Below are 12,925 nucleotides of genomic sequence, written 5' to 3'. Positions count from 1 at the left end.
GGGTGTCTCTGAGTCTTGATAATGGAAACTACAGCTGCAGATTGCTGTTGAGGCTTCTCTGCAGGAAACTGAATGCCTGCCTGACTTTATTTTTTGGCCTCTTTCAATAAAATTCTGCTCTATAATTTAGCTGCCAGCCCCCTACTCCCACACTGACTGAACAACACAATTCTTTTTGTGAACAGCCTTTTGATTTGGTACTTTGCGTTCCCTTTTCTTTTTTATTCTCTTTCTTTTTCAGTTTTGGACAAGGTCTAGGAAACCAATTGGTACCCACACAGCTTCAGTGTAACAGTTAAAAACTGAGCGGGAAGCTTTGTTTATTCTCTGCTTTTATTTTGGTTTCACATCAGGATGGATTTAGTCCCCCCCGCAACATATCTCTTCATCCTCGTTGCTGGGATATTTGGAGATCTTTACTGTTTAGTTGTTACTGTTTTATTTTATCCCAGAACAAAAGCACATAGAAGCATATGAGCTGGTGGGATTCATTCGATTGCTGTTTTTAATTATGTCTTTATTTAAATGAAGAAGCAAATTTCATTTCAGATACTTAAGTTTTTCCAAAAACTATGGCCCTATTTTTAGTGACCGTGCAATGAGCAGCACAAATAGGGCTAGGAATTATGTGATTTTGCTTTAAATGCTATGTATAAGCAGTCTTAAGATTTTAAACCCCAACAGACGTTGGTGGGTTTGAATGCCATGCTAATTTTTAAGATGCCCCAAAGTTTAAACATTTATCATAAACTGATATCAACAGTAAGAATCACGGAATTTTTGATTTCCAGCTAGGCACTGGTAGTTAAACATCACAGTTGAAGTTGTTGGAATCCTACACCTAATTAAAGCTCATTACATGGCCTATAACCTTCATGCCACCTCAAACCTGCTGTGAATTTCTCCATATGAAAGCCACCTATTGTCAGCATAACTGTACCACAAATATCTTGGAGACATTTCTTTCTGTCATGCGTCAGTTGTCAATCGCAACAAGCATATTGTAGCCAGTAAACCCTTTCCTTCTGCTACTGCTTCAGTGAGATGCTGAGGAGGGCATTGTGGGTAGATCTAACAGCAGTTCTCATTTGAACTGAGGCATAGCACTGCCTGATGGCTTGCAGAAGGCGGGAACTGCCGAGGTACAGGGCAGCAGAGCGGAAGGCAGCCACCATGGACGAGCCTGTGAGCCTGACTCAGGGAGCTAAAATCCAAACATTTTTCAGATACGAATCTCACTCATGGTAGAAGTGTAGCAAAAGTCACATGTAATAAAACAGCCAATTGTGAAACCGAACGACTCGTAACTGGTGATGTGTCTGTATTTTCTGCTCATGTATAGCGGGATATGTAAATTTTTCAACTATGAATGTCTTTGTACACATTGACAACTCCTTTTACGCATGGACAACTCTTTGTACGCATGGACAAATCTTATTACATGTACAAATTTGAATACAGATTGGCAGATTTTTTTACACATTTGAAAACCTATTTACAGACGGCGTTTAAAGATTCCGGTTCGCATTGACAAATCTCAGTTCACATAGACAAATTCTTTTACACATTGACAAATCTCACTTCGGACGGATGTGTGTATTCATATTTGTGTGTGTGTGTGCGCGTGTGCGTGTGTGTTTTTAATAGCGTGATGGACAATCTCCTCTAACAGCAGAGGAAAGAAAAAAAAATCATTCACTCTCACTATCACAGATTTAGACAGATTTGTGAACAATATTTGAGAGAAATGGTGCTATTGTGTATGTGGAAAAAATTTTAGGTCTTTGAGTTCATCTCATAAAAATTGGGAGCAAAAACAAAAGTGCTGCGTTTATATTATTGTTGAGTGTAGATTATTTACTCCCACAAAAGTCATCACCAAAATCCATCAGTAACTGCTCCAGAATGAACAGCCATAGGCTGTTATTTCCAAGTTTGCTTAACAGCAGGACAGACTTTCAGAGTGGTGTTACACGTCTCAAAGACTATGAGGTGTTTCTTTTAAGCACATGTTGAAATATCAAATATGATGAATGAATGAATGAATGAAAAGTTTATTTTGAACATTGATTAAAACAAAAAGAAAAAAAGAGAAAAAAAAGAAAGGAACAAATCAGCAATGTCCGAAAAGGAGTAGGAAGAAGTGTAAAACTTATAAAACTCCTACCCCCCCATTACCAATCCAACAAGATAATACGATTTACCAACATGATACCAGACAACAGAGACATAAGGGAAGATGAATGATGAGCAGCCTCAGGGTTAAAATTTATCTGAATACAAGCTCCCTTAACAGAGCTGTTTTCAGAGTGTACTACATCACATTTTTAAGTTTGAAATTTCGGTGTTTTCCTGCTTGGGTTTTGTATTTATTGCCTTTTATATATTGATATGTATTGCTCTCTCAGGTCACCCAAAAATCCCCAGCAGAAGATTATCAAGCGGGTCATTGGTCTAGAGGGAGACTTTATCAGGTAGGAAGCAGCCTTTTGTCTCTTTGCAGTGATAAATCATTAAAATTCTATCTGAGTCATCAAAACTATGTATCACTGATGCTTCACACACTCAGCAGCAAACTGCTCTAATGTACACTAAAGGTCTGATGAAGCCACTACTTAATTTGCAAAAGGCAGGGATGCGATCTTGAGATCCTCAAACCAGACACCCTCCTCACCCTGGCTGTGCCTTGAAATCCTCTCCATGAACACCAGAAAAAGGATTGGAGACAGCGGAGTCCAACACCCATAGGAAATCTGTTTGAGTTTGTGCCAAGAATGCGAACACAGCTCTCACTTTGGCTGTATCGGTTCCAGATGGCTGGTCACAATAGGCCCAGTACCCCGTACTCCCGCAGCACCCCCCACAGGACCCCTCAAGGGACAGACATGGTGGTAAGCCTTTTCCAAATTCACAAAGCACATGTGGACAAGTTGGTTGAACTCCTATGACCCTCTCAGCAACTCTGCATGGGTAAAGAACTGGTTAACTGTGCCACAGCAAGGACGGAATCCACATTGCTCCTTCTGAGTCTGAGGTTTGACAATCGGTCAGCGCCTTCCTTCCAGCACCATAGAATAAACTTTCCCAGGGGATGCTGAGCAGTGTGATACCCTGATTATTGGAGTGCACCCTCTGGTCTCTGTTTTTTTTAAAGTGGGAACCACCATTCTGGAATGCCACTCCATAGGTGCTGCACCCGATACCCAAATGACACTGAAGAGATGTGTCAGCCAGTATAGTCCAACAATGTCCAGAGCCTACAGGATCTCAGGACAGATCTCATCCCCACCTGCCGCTTTGCCACCAAGGAGTTTGTTGAAGACCTCGGCAGCCTCTATCCCGGATATGTTCAAGGATTCCTCCAAGTCTTCAGGCTCTGCCTCTTCAGCAGAGGTTGTGTTAACTGGGTTAGGCAGTTCCTTGAAGCACTCTTTGCACCATCTGACAATGTCCTCAGTCTAGGTGAGCAGTTCTCCCCCCAACTGTAAACAGCCTGGGCCAAGTCCTGCCTGCCCTTCCAGATGCATTTGATGGTTTACCAGAACTTCTTTGAGGCCAACCCAAAGTCCTTCTCCATAGCTTCTCCGAACTCCTTCCACTCTCGAGTTTTAGCCTCAACAATTGCCGCAGCTGCTGCCCTTTTGGCAGAGCAGTACCTGTCTGTTACGGTTTTCCAGTTCTGTCTGGCTGCCTTCCCCACCATCAGATACAACTCAGCATCAAGTGGTAACTAGATGACAGCTCTGCTACTCTCTTCACCTAAGTTTCTGAGAAACACGGCTGCAGTGCTCCCAATGAGTGTGCTCAACCTCATCAACACTGCTAATATAAGATTCAAAAACACCTCTTCTTCTTGTAGCTGATACCATAACAATCTTATAATCTCCATGCAATGATTACTGTATACATACACGTATAAAGATCATGTGTATCATGGCAGTCTTGAATTTCCAATGAAATTCTTGCGACTAAAGATCTCACCTTCAAATATATTTTTCTGTTTATTATGGCCAAATAACTCAGTTTTTGTTTTATGTGGCCACAGATCTTTCTTTCAGAAGACCTTTTCTTTGTCAGTGGGTTCAGCAGCAAAATTCAGTCAAGCCTTAAGGTGCCACTTCTAGAGAAAGGGCATCTTTTCATGGCAGCCCCTCAACTCATGGAGATGTAGAACGTGCTTGACTATGTTCCAGCAGCTTCTTATTTATTGCAGAGTTTCTTTTTTGGTGATTCTTGACCTTTCTGACCAATTGTCTCTCAACAGCAGGTAATTGGTTTCTGATAGCGGCAATGACAACTGTACCATGCTCTTTATACTTAGAATTTTTTACACAGATTTTTGGGATCTATACCTGCTTTAAAATGGCTTCAAGTGACTTTTCTGACTTGTTCAAGTCAGTAATTACTTCACATATCTGCCAAACTCCACAGACTTTCCCAGTGTAGTGTTTGTGACTCAACTGACGAGTGTATTCAATGGGCCCTGTTTAAATTGCCTCAGAGAAGTCAGCAGCTGTAGTCAATCGTGATCATTCACAAAAGAAGTTTGGAACCAATGCTACTAAGAACATGTGATTAACATAGCTTTCTACACTGTCAAAGCTGATGATTTAGTTGCTGTATGTAATTTTTACAATAAGACCTATAAAAAATTCATGAAAAAAGCAGAGTACATGATTGTTTTTTTGTGACCAAGAGGAATGTGTTTCAATTATTCCACCATAGCAAATTAAAATTTGTAGGCATCACTTTAGAATCAAGACTGCAATGATATACATGTTCTTTAAAAGTGTATATTTGTACATTGCTTTAGCACAGGTACTGCTCCTCTGTTGGGTTCAGCTGAGAAATGACAACGCATTAAAAACAGAGAGAATGGAATACAGTAATTATATGTGGTCTCAAACAGTCGATTTGTGTTTTATTGGGTGTTACTGATAGTTCCAAAGAGATTTCACCCCCCAAAAATTATTTTTTTTCTTTTTCTTTCCTTTCTTATGTTCATCTCTTCAGGACTCTGGGCTACAAGAACAAGTATGTTCGTGTTCCTGATGGTCACTTCTGGATTGAAGGGGATCATTATGGACACAGTCTGGACAGCAACAGCTTTGGACCGGTAAGAACTTTAGTGACACAGTGTCGGTCAAGACCAATCACTGTATCCACACGGAACATCTCTATAGTGTTCACAAAACATTAGTCCTGTCATGGCCCCTCCCTCCTCTGTGCTGCACTCCTGGCCAGCTGGCACCCCTGGCTGATTGTGTGCGGCTGCAGAGGAGCACAGCCGCACGCAATCTGCAATCAGCGGCGCTTAAAGCCTGGCTCACCCTGCCACTCGGCGCTGGGCCATTGTCTGAGTTACTTCTGTCTGGGTCACCTCGGTCACGGTTGTTTCTGCTTTCATCCCTGCTATTGCTGGCGCTCCACCAAGCCGCTCTGTTCCACCCCCCCCGGAACCTCTCCCACCCCTCTGTCCCTGCCTCGACCCCGTCACGGATCCCCGTTGCTCTCCTACAGTCCCACGCTTCCCGCTGCACACCCCACAGCCGTTCACCCGCCGTCACTATCTGTCAGCCCTCTGGACTTCCTGCCTCCTTGTCCATACAGATTCATGGATCGTGAGCCCAGCCGTTTTTTGTTAGTTGAACTCTTTGCCCTTGTAGTGGCCTGTTTTAGTTGACACTCCTTTGTTCTGTTAATACTCTGTTTAGTTCTTGTTAAATTCACCATTTTCAGCATATAGTTTGGTTCGCCCCTGTTTTTGTGTTTATTATTAAAAGAACCCATTTTTGAGAATCTGTCTGCCTGTCGTGCCTGCATTCTGAATTCAAAACCCCCCACACCCTAACAAGTCCAATTGGCTACATAGCAGCCACACAAACTCTGGATAGTTATAACATTAAACAAATATAAAATAATCAAAGCCAGACATCTGAGCTAAACTATGAAATATTAAAAAAAAAAAAAACACACAAGACAGGCACATCACGGTGTCCAACAGTGTTCCCTTAGCAACTAACCCAATGAAAATTTGTGGTCTCAAAAATCCATCTTTATACAAATGCCAGATTGTAAAGATTGAGTGTAATTTTGTCTTGAATGTCGCTGCAAGGGGACACAAGCCAGTGTCTTATTGTGCCGGTCCCAAGCCCGGATAAATACAGAGGGTTGTGTCAGGAAGGGCATCTGACGTAAAACTTTCGCCATATCAAAAATGCGAATCAAATGTATGACTTCCATACCGGATCGGTCGAGGCCCGGGTTAACAACGACCGCCATCGGTGCTGTCGACCTACAGGGTGCTGGTAGAAAATGGACTACTGTTGGTCGAAGAAGAAGGGGAGGAAGGTGTGTTCGTAGGAAGAGAGAAGAGGAACACCAAGAGTCTAGGACTGAGAGTAGGGACTTTGAATGTTGGAACTATGACAGGAAAAGGTAGAGAGCTGGTGGGCATGATGCAGAGGAGGAAGGTGGACATACTGTGTGTCCAGGAGACCAGGTGGAAAGGTAGTAAAGCTAGAAGTTTAGGAGCAGGGTTCAAGTTGTTCTATCATGGTGTAGATAGGAAGAGAAATGGAGTAGGAGTTATCTTGAAGGAGGAGTTTGTTAGGAATGTCCTGGAGGTAAAAAGAGTGTCAGATCGAGTGATGAGCCTGAAGCTAGAAATCGAAGGTGTGATGTTCAATGTTGTTAGTGGGTATGCTCCACAGGTAGGATGCGAGCTGGAGGAGAAGCAGAAATTCTGGTTGGACCTTGATGAAGTGATGCAGAGCATCCCTAGAAGTGAGAGAGTTGTCATTGGTGCAGACTTCAATGGACATGTTGGTGCAGGAAACAGAGATGATGAGGAGGTCATGGGCAGGTTTGGTATCCAGGAGAGGAACGCAGAAGGACAGATGGTGGTCGACTTTGCAAAAAGGATGGAAATGGCTTTAGTGAATACTTTCTTCCAGAAGAGGCAGGGACATAGGGTGACCTATAAGAGTGGAGGTAGGAGCTCACAGGTAGACTACATCTTGTGTAGACGGTGTAATCTGAAGGAGATCAGTGGCTGCAAAGTAGTGGTAGGTGAGAGTGTAGCCAGACAGCATAGGATGGTGGTGTGTAGGATGACCCTGGTGGTGAAGAAGATGAAGAGGGCAAAGGCAGAGCAGAGGACAAAATGGTGGAAGCTGAAAAAGGAAGAGTGTTGTATGACTTTCAGGAAAGAGTTGAGACAGGCTTTGGATGGTCAGGAGGTGCTTCCAGATGACTGGACAACTACAGCAAATGTGATCAGGGAGACAGGTCGGAGAGTACTATGTGTGTCATCTGGAAGGAAAGGAGATAAGGAGACTTGGTGGTGGAATGAAGAGGTGCAGGAGTGGATCCAGAGAAAGAGGTTAGCTAAGAAGAAGTGGGACACTGAGAGGACTGACGAGAGTAGACAGGAGTACAGGGAGATGCAGCGTAAGGTGAAAGTAGAGGTGGCAAAGGCCAAACAAGGGGCTTACGATGACTTGTATGCTAGGTTGGACAGTAAGGAGGGAGAGACTGACCTGTACAGGTTGGCAAGGCAGAGAGACAGAGATGGGAAGGACGTGCAGCAGGTTAGGGTGATAAAGGATAAGGATGGAAGTGTGTTGACAGGTGCCAATAGTGTGATGGGAAGATGCAAAGAGTACTTTGAAGAGTTGATGAATGAGGAAAATGAGAGAGAACGAAGAGTAGAAGAGGTGACTGTTGTGGACCAGGAAATAGCAAAGATTAGTAAGGATGAAGTGAGGAGGGCATTGAAGAGGATGAAGAGTGGAAAGGCACTTGGTCCTGATGATATACCTGTGGAGGTATGGAAGTGTCTCGGAGAGGTAGCAGTAGAGTTTCTGACTGGGTTTTTCAACAGGATCTTAGATAGTGAGAAGATGCCCGAGGAATGGAGGAGAAGTGTGCTGGTGCCCATCTTTAAGAACAAGGGAGATGTTCAGAGTTGTGGTAACTACAGAGGAATAAAGCTGATGAGCCACACGATGAAGCTATGGGAAAGAGTAGTTGAAGCTAGACTAAGGGCAGAGGTGAACATCTGTGAGCAGCAGTATGGTTTCATGCCAAGAAACAGTACAACAGATGCAATATTTGCTTTGAGAATGTTGATAGAGAAGTACAGAGAAGGTCAGAAGGAGCTGCATTGTGTCTTTGTAGATCTGGAGACAGCTTATGACAGGGTGCCCAGAGAGGAACTGTGGTTTTGTATGAGGAAATCTGGAGTGGTAGAGAAGTATGTTAGAGTGGTGCAGGACATGTATGAGGACTGTAAGACAGTGGTGAGGTGTGCTGTAGGTGTGACAGAGGAGTTCAAGGTGGAGGTGGGACTACATCAGGGATCAGCTCTGAGCCCCTTCTTGTTTGCTATGGTGATGGACAGGATGACAGACGAGGTTAGACAGGAGTCTCCATGGACTATGATGTTTGCAGATGACATTGTGATCTGTAGTGAGAGCAGGGAACAGGTGGAGGAGAAGCTAGAGGCATGGAGGTTTGCCCTGGAAAGGAGAGGAATGAAGGTTAGCCGCAGCAAGACGGAGTATCTGTGTGTGAATGAGAGGGACCCAAGTGGAAGAGTGAGGTTACAGAGAGAAGTGATCAAGAAGGTGGAGGATTTTAAGTACTTAGGGTCAACAGTCCAGAGCAATGGAGAGTGTGGAAAAGAGGTGAAGAAGCGTGTACAGGCAGGCTGGAACGGCTGGAGAAAAGTTTCAGGTGTGATAGAAGAGTTTCAGCTAAAATGAAAGGAGAGGTTTACAAAACTGTGGTGAGACCAGCCATGTTGTTTGGTCTGGAGACAGTGTCCCTGAGGAAAAGACAGGAGGCAGAGCTGGAGGTAGCAGAACTGAAGATGCTGAGGTTCTCTTTGGGAGTGACCAGGATGGATAGGATCAGGAATGAGTACATCAGAGGGACAGCACACGTTAGATGCTTTGGAGATGAAGTCAGAGAGGCCAGACTGAGATGGTTCGGACATGTCCAGAGGAGAGAGAGTGAATATATTGGTAGAAGGATGCTGAGTTTCCCACTGTCAGGCAGGAGACCTAGAGGAAGATCAAAGAGGAGGTTTATGGATGTGGTTAAAGAGGACATGAAGGTAGTTGGTGTGAGAAAAGAGGATGCAGAAGACAGGGTTAGATGGAGGCAATTGATTTGCTGTGGCGACCCCTGAAGGGAAAAGCCGAAAGGAAAAGAAGAAGGGTGTAATTTTGTCTTGAAAAATCTAAGCTTTCAAAGGTATAGAGTGTATTGCTTTAACTGAGGGAAAAATAAAGGCACTTTGATCAAAATGACTATGATCAAAGTGCCTGTGAGCAAGGAATTAAGCTGAGCTCCACAATCTGTCTTGGGGGAAACAATGTTTGCATGGTCGAAAAGGGCAGAAAAAAAACAATGAAAAAGATAAATACATCTAGACTGTGTGTTTGTGTGTGTGCTGCATATCATAGGTCAGTCTGATGTTGAGCCATGTTTACACAAAGTCTTTTTTTAGTAATCTGGTTTAAGGACAAAAAAGTATGAAAACATACAAAGCAAACAGCAAAAACCTTTCATTTATGTAAAGGCACCAGGTGACAACTCAAAATATAATGGAGTAAGGTTCCTGGGTAAAATCTGCTCATACTTTGACACATTTTCAGCTCCTGAAATCGGAAATTATGGATTAATTTGTAAAAAACACATCCCTGCTTTCTTTCTGGAGTCAAGAATTAGAGTACGCTAAGGGAAGGGACAGGGACGAATTATGCATTTTATGTGTGCATTGTCTGTCAGTATTTTAGTTGTAGCTGGCATAGAGTAATATTCTGCATACTTGGTTTGACCACCTCTACAAACACATCATTTGCATCTCCTCCAAACATGAAGTTATTATGAAGGCTGGGTTTCAGGCTCCTCCTCATTTCTTAACATTCTCATATTGACTCCTGTTCTCTGGGTGCTGTTTGAAGTTTCCCCTTCTTGGTTTGAGCAGGATAAAATTTTCAGTAAAGTACCAGCTATTTGCTAAAGGATCTCAAAGTACATTACAGACCAGACAGAACGCCCAGATCTCAAACTAAAATTAATCTAGCCACGGATCTCAAAAGAAATCCCCATTAGAGCTCAAACCCAGGCCACACGGACCAACAGCTCCTGTCACAGGTGATGTTTGAACCCAGTTCTGGACACAGGAGCAGAGGTTACTCAAAAAAGGTTTATTTAACAAGTAAGCGCAAACCAATTCAGAATGAGGAAACTAAGCTGAGTCTGGAAGAAAACAGGAGTAAACCAAACCTAGTTCAAAAAAGGGGCAAAGCTAGATAAACCTAGAAAAACAATTCTAAATGAACAGCAGAGGGGAAATCTAAACAAACCTAAGATGAATTATCTAAGCTAAAGTGACAAAGCAGTCATACACAAGGGAGACAATTTTCCAAAAGCCAACACACAAAATTCCTCATAAGGATGGCAAAATAAAATATGAATTCATAAATCATCAGGTTTTAAAAGAAGGCAGATCAATCACAATTTGGTTTAAGACAACAAATACAGTGTTGGAAAAGGTTGAAAAGTTTCACATTTAAAAAACATTTCAGAGGAAATTAACCCAAGTAAAATCAAGAAAGGCTCTCTGATAAAAGTTCTTTTTTTCACTGACTGAGACAAGCTGATTTTCTCTTCAGATTGCTCTAAATGCAAACATGCTGTCCCCTTTAGTTAGCCAGGCCTCCGGAACAGATAAGACCTTTGGCCAAGGATCTCAAAGTACTTGCTGGTCCATACAGTACTAAGAAATCAGAAATAAGGTGGGAGACTAGCCATGAAGGATCTTAAAGGTAATACATAAACTATTAAGCATTATCCCAAAACATAGGAATGAAAGTGTAAAAAGGCTAAAATAGAACTGCTGTGATTACCATTCCTGGTACTGGTAGAATTGATCAGTCAACTGATCAGTTATAGTCAGGCAGATAAGGATGGAGCACTATTCCAGACAAAAATATGTAAAATGGTTTCTGTGTCTTTAAATGTTAGGATCACTGTTGTTTCCTAAGATGATACAAACGTAACTGAACAAGCTTTGTGGTGATGCTCTTACAGATTTCCATTATAGGATCACCTTCTATTCAGCACTCTTTATGAGATAACCTCTTTCAGAACACTTAATTCTGAGCCTTGTTTTGTTGTTTTTTCAAGGTGTCTGTGGGGCTGCTTCATGGTCGGGCTTCCCACATCATCTGGCCACCAAGTCGCTGGCAACAAATCAAACCATCCCTCCCTCCAAACCGAGGACCACTGGACACCACGGAAGAAGAAGGATGAAGACACACAGACACACCCCCCCCCCCCCCCCCACACACACACACACACACACACACACACACACACAAATACAGTTTATGTGTGAACACATTTGTAACCACACATTATGTCACTTTCTTAAATGTCAAATTCAGGTAAAGATAGACTTTCTGTGATTATGTGAGTCAGGGTATTAAATGACTTTCACATGGACTGCACTGAATGTACACATATTTTATGTTCGTTTTTTTTCCACAGTCTGGTTGTTCCCAGTGACTTGAAGAATCCTCTCTCAAAGTCATCACAAGCTGTGATGTTTGCATTTATACTGAGTCACAAAGAGATCTTCAGTCCTGAATTAGAACTAATATAGAACTAATAAGGCAGACTTACTTCAGTTTACAAGCAGAAGTACCAAATATGCTCAGTTTTCTAAACTTAAGCTGAATGTATTTTGGACTTTGTGTTTGTTGGGAATTATCTTTGGAAACTTGTGAAAGCCATTGTTACCATTTCATTAACCCAGAATTTAATTCGTAGAGCAAATCATTGGCAGATTAAGCAGTAATTACAATCATTGTTGGTTACAGCAGTTGGTTACTGACTCTCAGTGAGGATTTATTTATTTAACTAGTGATCTTGGGCTTTTTACACTCTAACATAAATGAGGAGCTCAATATTAGGACTTCAGAAGTTAGTAGTAATTTTACCATCCAAGTTAGTAATCATAACAAAATACATATTTCAAGTTTTTTCCATTGCTGTAAATCATTTTGTTTAATGCATTGCTTACAGTTTATCTATTAACCACCTGGTACTTTTCCAATGTCACTCTTTGGCTTTTAGTCTGCACTTCTGTTGTTCCTTCCTGTAATTTACTATTTAACTTAACTTGGCCTTATCAGTAACCTGCAAAGGTATTGGGCCTGTGGAAAATAGTGTTAAAAGTCTCTAAACACTGTGACAGTTTTACATTGTTTTTAAAATGCTGTAAATTTGCCATCCATGTTTAACTTACCAAAAAATGATGATGGTTTGTCATATTAAAGTGTTTTGCTTAATATATTTTTGGGGAAAAATTTTATTGTTGTTTCTGGGTTTTGTTCACTGTTACAACCCATCTGCCTAGGGTGAGCTGAGAGGAAGATAGTAAAAACAGGTGGTGTTGGTTAGGTAAAGCAATTTATAGTTTACTCACATAATTAACAAAAGAAAAGGTGATAATTAAACAGGGAAAACAGCACTGGTGGATATTGGTAAATCAAAGAACCAATTAAAACCAAATGAAGTCTAAGATAGTTACAGACTGGGTAAAACATGAAGTAAACAACTAAACTTGTTAGCCAAATTTAAAGACTCAATAACAACACCCATAACTAACAAAAAGTACTTAACAAATTAGTGCGAATGAAAAACTAAACAAATGCCTCAGAACACATATCAATGAAAACATGATGCGCAAGTAACTTGTAACATAGTTAAACGGCTGCTAACAGAAGCTACATATTTATCATTGATCATTGATGGAGTCATGAACTCTGCTCTCTATCAGAAAATCCTCCTGGAGAATGTTCACCATCAGTTCAACACTAATGGGTTGCAACAAGGCAGTGACCCA

General features: G+C 41.8%; 1 protein-coding gene across 8 annotated transcripts in view; it reads left to right on the top strand.

Annotated features, from left to right (window-relative positions):
- immp2l (inner mitochondrial membrane peptidase subunit 2) overlaps positions 1–12,372 on the top strand; it is a 36,339-nt gene extending 23,967 nt beyond the window's left edge. For all 8 annotated transcript variants that reach the window (XM_022193024.2, XM_051952352.1, XM_022193026.2 and 5 more), the window contains 3 exons: positions 2,409–2,474; positions 5,014–5,116; positions 11,203–12,372. In XM_022193024.2, coding sequence (XP_022048716.1) covers positions 2,409–2,474; positions 5,014–5,116; positions 11,203–11,328 — 295 coding nt within the window. In that variant the 3' untranslated portion in view covers positions 11,329–12,372. The remainder of the gene's footprint in view (positions 1–2,408; positions 2,475–5,013; positions 5,117–11,202) is intronic.
- The last annotated feature ends 553 nt before the right edge of the window (positions 12,373–12,925 follow it).

This window comes from Acanthochromis polyacanthus, chromosome 8, assembly GCF_021347895.1.
Source record: "Acanthochromis polyacanthus isolate Apoly-LR-REF ecotype Palm Island chromosome 8, KAUST_Apoly_ChrSc, whole genome shotgun sequence".
Lineage (NCBI taxonomy): Eukaryota > Metazoa > Chordata > Actinopteri > Pomacentridae > Acanthochromis > Acanthochromis polyacanthus.
This window is presented reverse-complemented; position numbering and strand designations above follow the sequence as displayed.